At 40.7% G+C, this 8025-nt stretch overlaps 1 protein-coding gene across 2 annotated transcripts; it reads left to right on the top strand.

Annotated features, from left to right (window-relative positions):
* The first annotated feature begins 554 nt into the window (after nucleotides 1-554).
* LOC120055569 (aquaporin-4-like) lies at nucleotides 555-7152 on the top strand. Of its 2 annotated transcripts, XM_039003445.1 has the most exons (4): nucleotides 555-962; nucleotides 1210-1374; nucleotides 2005-2085; nucleotides 6877-7152. In XM_039003445.1, exons 1-4 carry the CDS (start codon nucleotides 576-578, stop codon nucleotides 7150-7152), a joined length of 909 nt encoding a protein of 302 aa, XP_038859373.1. In that variant the 5' UTR covers nucleotides 555-575. The 2 variants fall into 2 exon arrangements, with proteins under 2 accessions (XP_038859373.1, XP_038859372.1); XM_039003444.1 differs by lacking the exon at nucleotides 2005-2085 and having other exon boundaries at nucleotides 576-962.
* Nucleotides 7153-8025: the final 873 nt, after the last annotated feature.

Here is an 8025-nt window from a genome sequence, read left to right as displayed (position 1 = left end):
AATATGATGTAGCTGTCAAACATTTTATATTCTGATATATAATATTAACTAAAGTCATAAAAGTCAAATATGAGTTCTGGTCAATCATTAGGTCCCTGGGTTTAGGTTGTCTAGGGGTCAAGGATGTGACATATGGCAGCTTCCAAGAGAGTCACCTGTTTTACTTGACAACCCCCTCCCCTCTCTTTCTCACTCTCTTTCTTTCTATCAAGTATCTTTATGTCCCCCCCTCTCTCTTTCACTCTCTCCATTTCTCTCTCCTCATTGAACCTAGTCCATCGTTAGAGTCCAAGTGTACCCACAATTTGAAAGTAGTCTACTATAAACGCATTGATTGCAAAATTACATATTGCATCCCTCTATGCTCCCTGGCATAGTGTGCATTGGAAAGTCACTGGTTCAATTCCCTAGTGGAGTTATAAATGTTGTGTCCAGGAGCAAGTTCCCTTCCCTGGAAGGGCTAAGTGAATTTCAAGGCATGCAGACAGATATCTTCCAACTGGGGATAATCATTTCATTAATTAATTTATTATTACTTTGCCAGGAGCTGCCTGTCGGCGTGTAACCAGCATCCCATGATGGTGGCATTCAAAGGAATCTGGACCAAGGACTTCTGGAGGGCTGTCTCAGCTGAGTACCTAGCCACCATGATCTTCGTCCTCCTCAGCCTAGGTTCCACCATCAATTGGGCGGCCGAGTCAGACAACCCTCCCCCTGCAGACCTGGTCCTCATCTCATTTTGCTTCGGGCTGGCCATTGCCACAATGGTGCAGTGCTTTGGTCACATCAGCGGTGGCCACATCAACCCAGCAGTCACTGCAGCCATGGTGGTGACCCGGAAGTTGAGCCTGGCCAAGGGTGTGTTCTACCTAGCTGCCCAGTGCCTGGGAGCGATCACTGGGGCAGGGCTCCTCTACCTGGTGACACCAGTGTCTGTCAGAGGGGGCCTGGGAGTGACTATGGTAAAACATATAGATCGGCCTGTAATCACAGAATCTGGATTATAGCCAAACAAGTATAGCAACAGTCAGAGTTGACACTATGCATAAGATAGTATTTGAATCTATTTTGCTCTTTTGGGACTATTCCATCAGGCAAGCTCAATCAAGCACAGCTAAAGTATTTGAAAATATACTATTTGAACACAGGTCTGGGATAGTTTGATGTCATGAAAAGTATTGTTCATTCACTCTTACTCTTGTTTCCCAGGTGAACCCCAAGCTCAACGTGGGCTGCGGCCTGTTGGTGGAGCTCCTGATCACCTTCGAGCTGGTCTTCACGGTGTTCGCCACCTGTGACCCCAAACGCTCTGACGTTAACGGCTCGGCTGGCCTCGCCATCGGATTCGCTGTAGCCATCGGTCATCTGTTCGCAGTGAGTGTGATTCTATCTCTCACTTATTAGTGCTAGAATTACAGCAAACCTGAAGGCCTCAAGAGTCAGACATTACATTTAATTCAATGCATCTATGGAATAAAATGTGTAGTGTGTTGATGTAGATTGATGATGTAGTTTGTACTTTAATCATCATAATGGTGAAATTGTACAACAGGTATACCATAAAACATTAGTTCACAGTACAGTAAAGTATACAAATGTCTCTCAGACCTGCTCTCACATACACATCCTCAATGGGTACCGCTGTTGCAACTCCATGGCAACCAATCACTAGGGGACTACCTAAACCACACTGAGCAAATTAATGCTCCTGAAAGCAACATGCTACCTACCCCTCTTCACAGCACAGCTTGATTTCAATGTGCTGCCTACATGCCACTAGATTATCCCTGCTAAACTAGTACCTTGTATACCTATGGAATACCTGCATTTAAACTACAATTCCCACAATTATATAGGTTTATTATCTACTTTATGGATTCATGTGGAACAATACGCTACTGTAGGTGTTGTGGCAGTTTGTGGCAGTTCTGGCTAGGTCTTGCTCCATGTCTCTCTCTCTACAGTCCCCTCATGTTAGCATCTCTATGCCCTGCTTTGTTCTAGATTCCATATACAGGAGCCAGTATGAACCCCGCTCGCTCCTTTGGGCCTGCAGTCGTCACCATGAACTTTGAGAACCACTGGGTAAGAAAGAAACTGCTGCAGCCTTCTCACCCTCAAAGGCCCATCCAAGATAGCACATTTGTTGAGGAAACATACATTTTTGGTTTCCCATTGGTTCTGGGAATGAAGCCATAAGTTTCCCAAACGGCAAAACTGGACATTTTTTTAAACGTTCTGAGAACAGAAGTAAAAATGTTGCCTGTTCTGGGAACGTACATTTTTATATTGCAGGGAGGTTCTGAGAATGTTTTTCTATGGTTCGCTGAAAGTTTTCTTTGAAGGTTTTATTAACTGAGAATGGAAATTCTAGGTTATATGGAGGTTTTTGAATAACTTCCTTAAAACTTTAATTTAATGTTTCAATTCCACTTCTAGATTTGTTTGAATTAACTATTTTGAACTCCAAATACAGATAGGACACATGGAAATGCTCTCTCTCTGGGCTGGCAAGCGTAGCTACATACAATAATATCATCATGTGAAGTGGCTAGCTAGCTGTAAAATTGCCCTTTCCCACAGAAACACAGGGTGCATTGGGAGATGGTATTTGAAGGATAAACTATATGGTTATAAATAACAATCTTAGAATGTTCTTTGAACGTTATTAAAGTGTTCTTGTGTTTTTTATGGAAAGTTTTTTTCATGTTTTGAGAACATGACTTTAAAGAGAACCATGAGGAAACCTGCAAAAAATGTTATGCTGAAGTATTGAAATTCCCACAGAATAGCTTTTTTTCTTAATGTACTCAGAACAATTTGTGAACATTATTTTAAATAGAACCATGAGGAAACCTGTAGGAAACGTTATGCTGAAGTAATGAAATTCCCACAGAAGAATGTTTCTTAATATTCTCTGAACGATTTGAGAACATTCCCAATGTCAAACCAGTTGGAGAATGTTTCTAGAACATTACCAAAAATGTAATTAAATGTAACCATGTTTGAACTTTTAGGAAACATTCTCTTAACTTCTCTAGGATAGGGGGCAGCATTTTCACGTTTGGATGAAAAGCATACCCAAATTCAACTGCCAGCTACTCATCCCCAGAAGATGAGATATGCATATTATTAGTAGATTTGGATAGAAAACACTCTGAAGTTTCTAAAACTGTTTGAATCATGTCTGTGAGTATAACAGAACTTATTTAGCAGGCAAAACCCTGAGGACAAACCATTCTATTGTTATTTTTTTGAGGTCACTCTCTTTTCAATGTGTTTTCATTGGGAATGCAGATTTCTAATTGACCTTCTTGCAATTCCTACTGCTTCCACTGGATGTCAACAGTCTTTAGAAATTGGTTGAGATTTTTTCCTTTGTGTAATGAAGAAGTACGGCCATCTTGAACGAGGGACACTGGAAGTGTACTGTTAATTAGAGGCGTGTGACCAGAAAGCTAGCTACAGTTTGTTTTAATCCTGTATTGAACACAGATCATCCCGTCTTCAATTTTATCGATTATTTACGTTAAAAAATACCTAAAGTTGTATTACAAAAGTAGTTTGAAATGTTTTGGCAAAGGTTACAGGTAACTTTTGAGATATTTTGTAGTCACGTTTCACAAGTTGGAACCGGTGTTTTTCTGGATCAAACGCGCCAAATAAATGGACATTTTGGATATATATCGACGGAATTAATCGAACAAAAGGACCATTTGTGATGTTTATGGGACATATTGGAGTGCCAACAACAGAAGCTCGTCAAAGGTAAGGCATGAATTTTATTTTTAATTCTGCGTTTTGTGTCGCGCCTGCAGGGTTGAAATATGCTTCTCTTTGTTTACTATCGTGATACTCAGATAATGGCATCGTTTGCTTTCGCCGAAAAGCCTATTTGAATTCTGACATGTTGGCTGGATTCACAACCAGTGTAGCTTTAATTTGGTATCTTTCATGTGTGATTTAATGAAAGTTTGATTTTTATAGTAATGTATTTGAATTTGGCGCTCTGCATTTTCTCTGGCTTTTGGCCAAGTGAGACAGTAGCGTCCCGCCTAAACTCAGATTTTTGGATATAAATATGAACTTTACCAAACAAAACATACATGTATTGTGTAACATGAAGTCCTATGAGTGTCATCTGATGAAGATCAAAGGTTAGTGATTCATTTTTATCTCTTTCTGCTTTTTGTTACTCCTCTCTTTGGCTGGAAAAATGGCTGTGTTTTTCTGTGGCTATGTACTGACCTAACAATCGCAAGGTGTGCTTTCACCGTAAATCCTTTTTGAAATCAGACATGTTGGCTGGATTCACAACAAGTTTAGCTTTAATTTGGTGTCTTTCATGTGTGATTTCATGAAAGTTAGATTTTTATAGTAATATATTTGAATTTGGCGCTCTGCATTTTTACTGGCTTTTGGCCAAGTGGGACGTTAGCGTCCCACATATCCCAGAGAAGTTAAAGTAATGAAATACCAAGAAAATAAAGTTGCTTAAATGTGCTGAGAATGTTTCATTCCCAGAACAGAATGTTGTGGGAAGGTTGTATGCTAAATAAATATAGGACAACCATGCTCTCACCAAGCTCCAAGAAACATATGGTTCTCAGAACATTATGTGCTAGCTGGGATACTCATACACAGTTGTGGGTGAAGGGCAGGCCTGCAGGCATTGGCCTGCAGGCACCTACTGTATGAGCCAAATGAGAGCCAGGAGTAGATTAGGTTGTGTGAATTTTGTCTACAACAATATCTAATCAGAATACTGGTATTGTACCCCGTGTCGCCCGCCTCGTATCGTCAAGGCATAAGAGACTCTTGTGCACATACTTCTGACTGCTCACACAGGCTGTGCCACTACTACAAAATTGCTGCAGACACACCAAGAAAAAGGTACATTACATTTTTTTTTGTCCAAGACGCACTTTGAAGACGTTATTGTCCACATTTACTTATCCTCAGCCAACAATCCGACAACCCCATAAGAGAATAGTTTACATTTTCAATTAGCTTGTTGCATTCAATGTAAGAAAATAATATTCCTCTCGAGGTGTTTTTAAATTGTGTGTGCCACAGGGAGAAAAACATGTATTGATATGCATATACCCAGCCATTGCACTGTCACGGGAAATACACACATTTGAAGGGGGTTAATGGCCATTGTTAAAAGAGGAGGATCCCAGCTTTCCATTATTACTAAAAAAAAAATATTTCTCAACTCCTAATAATGAGTGAACTGCATCATTTTCAAACAGGAGAATCACCAGAATGGTTTAGGTGCGTTTACCTCTTGCCTTTCACGTTGAGTTTAGCTCTTGCTTTTCATATTGACCGGGGCCAAATGTTACATGGGTAAAGTGTAACAGGTAGGCCTGCATTATATTTTTGGGACATTCAAGTCATCAATATGATGCTATCTAGCAACAAGATAATGTTTAGAGTTTGTGAACTAGCTAATGATTAGCCCAATGGGGTAAAAGCAGATGGGCATTCCCATTCTTATTAATTAGCCACTGTGCCAGCCAGGTGATCGCCAAATGCTTTTTGCTAAATAGCACACCTGCCAGGCATGGACCAATATATTATTGCGCACTTTTATGGATGGGTAAATCATATTTTAGATCGTGCCAGCATAATTTTATTTCATTAAATTGGAGTAGAATGTCCTTTTAAAAAGTCACCAGAACTGACCTTCTCACAGTCATTCTACAAAGAAAGAAAAAATGCCACCACTGCTAAACAATTATCTGGAAACACTGACCATCCATTGATGTTTTAGTTGTTAAAGCCTGGACACTTCAAATTAAGAGAGAGCTTCAGGCCTAAAGTGGAGTGACTTTTCATGTTTGAATATAAAAAGTCACTCCACTGAAATGTCATAATCTGAGCATTACACAGAAATCACAAGCTATTTGGTTGTGAAGACATGGGTTAAACAGATGCCAGTTATTACAGCAGTGTATTATAATAAAGAGCTTGTAGTATACTTTCATGTGTACTTTTTGTTTATATAGTTTAGGTTAGTGCATCATTGTGTGAGAAGTGTTCAGGTCATCTCTGTCCTCCAGTAGCTAATGTTGTCAATATCATTATAAGTGGGGGGCAACGGTTGGGGTGGGGGGGGGGGGGCATACTGAAACTTAATAAGGTCACAGTGCATATCACCATGCCATAACAGCTACGAAGGATCCCATCTAGTGTCGATCAAGGACATCTTAACCCCCCATAGAGGGCATGAGCGCTACAGACTGACATCAGTAATCCATAGAAACACAGAGTGCTTCATAGGTAGAGAAACATTGAAATGTCAGGAAATGCTCTTATAAAACATGCGTCCTCGATAGTTCACTTGACCCTTGCTACTAGGTATAGATTCATTCATTTCAGCTTCCTATTTCAGAATAAAATGAAAAGCACATCCGTGGTATAGACAACTAAAGACAGGTGTTCTGGACATTAACACGGAATGTGTTTCTTTAATTAATTATCCAGGGCAATTATTGTCACAGAGGTGTTCATAGTAGTGTGTATGTGTATGTGTATGTGTATGTGTGTGTGTGTGTGTGTGTGTGTGTGTGTGTGTGTGTGTGTGTGTGTGTGTGTGTATCTGGGTCTTGGGTATAATTAGGAAAGGTCCTCAGAACTGAGAGTGGTGTCATATTATCTGACAGGTGTTCTCTCTCTCTCTCCGTGACAAATGTTTGACTTGGCAGAACCTAAAGGTACCTGGCTCCAATGTGGATGCCCATAAACAATGATTGCTGCCCCTTTACAGACATGACAAGACATGACATCTGGTCTAAATATGCATGACAGCTGTCTGTGGTTATAGGTTCATATTTGTCTGAACAGAGTTTCACCTTACCTGTCTTGCAGGTGTACTGGGTTGGTCCAATCCTGGGTGGCATAATGGCGGCTGCCCTCTATGAATACCTGTTCTGCCCTGACCCTGAGCTGAAGAAGATACTCTGCGAAGTCTTCCAGAAGGATCCAGCTTCGGGGAAGTACAGGGAGGTGGAGGGCGGTATGTACCAGGGGGAACCAGACGACCTGATCATCAAGCCAGGCTCCATCCACCATATCGACCTGGAGAAGGGGGAGAAGAAGGACCCTTTCCTGGACTCGACGGGCGAGGTGCTGTCCTCTGTATGACTACCACGGGCACTGGAGAGGGAGACCAACCTATAGAGCAGGGGGAGATCCAGAGAGAGACACTTTGATTCTGGGTCCTCCACCCCTGTACCCATACCATAAGCCCCATACCCCATGTCCCCATACCTAAACCCACACAGACTCACTTCTCAGGCAGAATAGGATTGGTGCATTTCCTCTCAATGCATGTGTATTATTGTATATGGTGGTGAGCCTTCCTCAACATTTGTGAAGTAACTGGATAATATACACTACCGTTCAAAAGTTTGGGGTCACTTAGAAATGTCCTTGTTTTTGAAAGAAAAACACATTTTTTGTCCATTAAAATAACATCAAATTGATCAGAAATACACTGTAGACATTGTTAATGTTGTAAATGACTATTGTAGCTGGAAACGGCAGATTTTTAAGGGAATATCTACATAGCCGTACAGAGGCCAATTATCAGCAACCATCCCTCCAATGGCACGTTGTGTTAGCCAATTCAAGTTTATCATTTTAAAAGGCTAATTGATCATTAGAAAACCCTTTTGCAATTGTGTTAGCACAGCTGAAAACTGGTGTAGCACGTTGTGTTAGCCAATCCAAGTTTATAATTTTAAAAGGCTAATTGATCATTAGAAAACCCTTTTGCAATTGTGTTAGCACAGCTGAAAACTGTTGTTCTGATTAAAGAAGCAATAAAACTGGCCTTCTTTAGAATAGTTCAGTATCTGGAGCATCAGCATTTGTGGGTTCGATTACAGGCTCAAAATGGCCAGAAACAAAGAACTTTCTTCTGAAACTCGTCAGTCTATTCGTGTTCTGAGAAATTAAGGCTATTCCATGTGAGAAATTGCCAAGAAACTGAAGATCTGTTACAACTCTGTGTAC

This window comes from Salvelinus namaycush, chromosome 11 (assembly GCF_016432855.1).
Source record: "Salvelinus namaycush isolate Seneca chromosome 11, SaNama_1.0, whole genome shotgun sequence".
Lineage (NCBI taxonomy): Eukaryota > Metazoa > Chordata > Actinopteri > Salmoniformes > Salmonidae > Salvelinus > Salvelinus namaycush.
The sequence above is the reverse complement of the archived record's forward strand: the minus strand, read 5'-3'. Positions and strand labels throughout refer to the sequence as shown.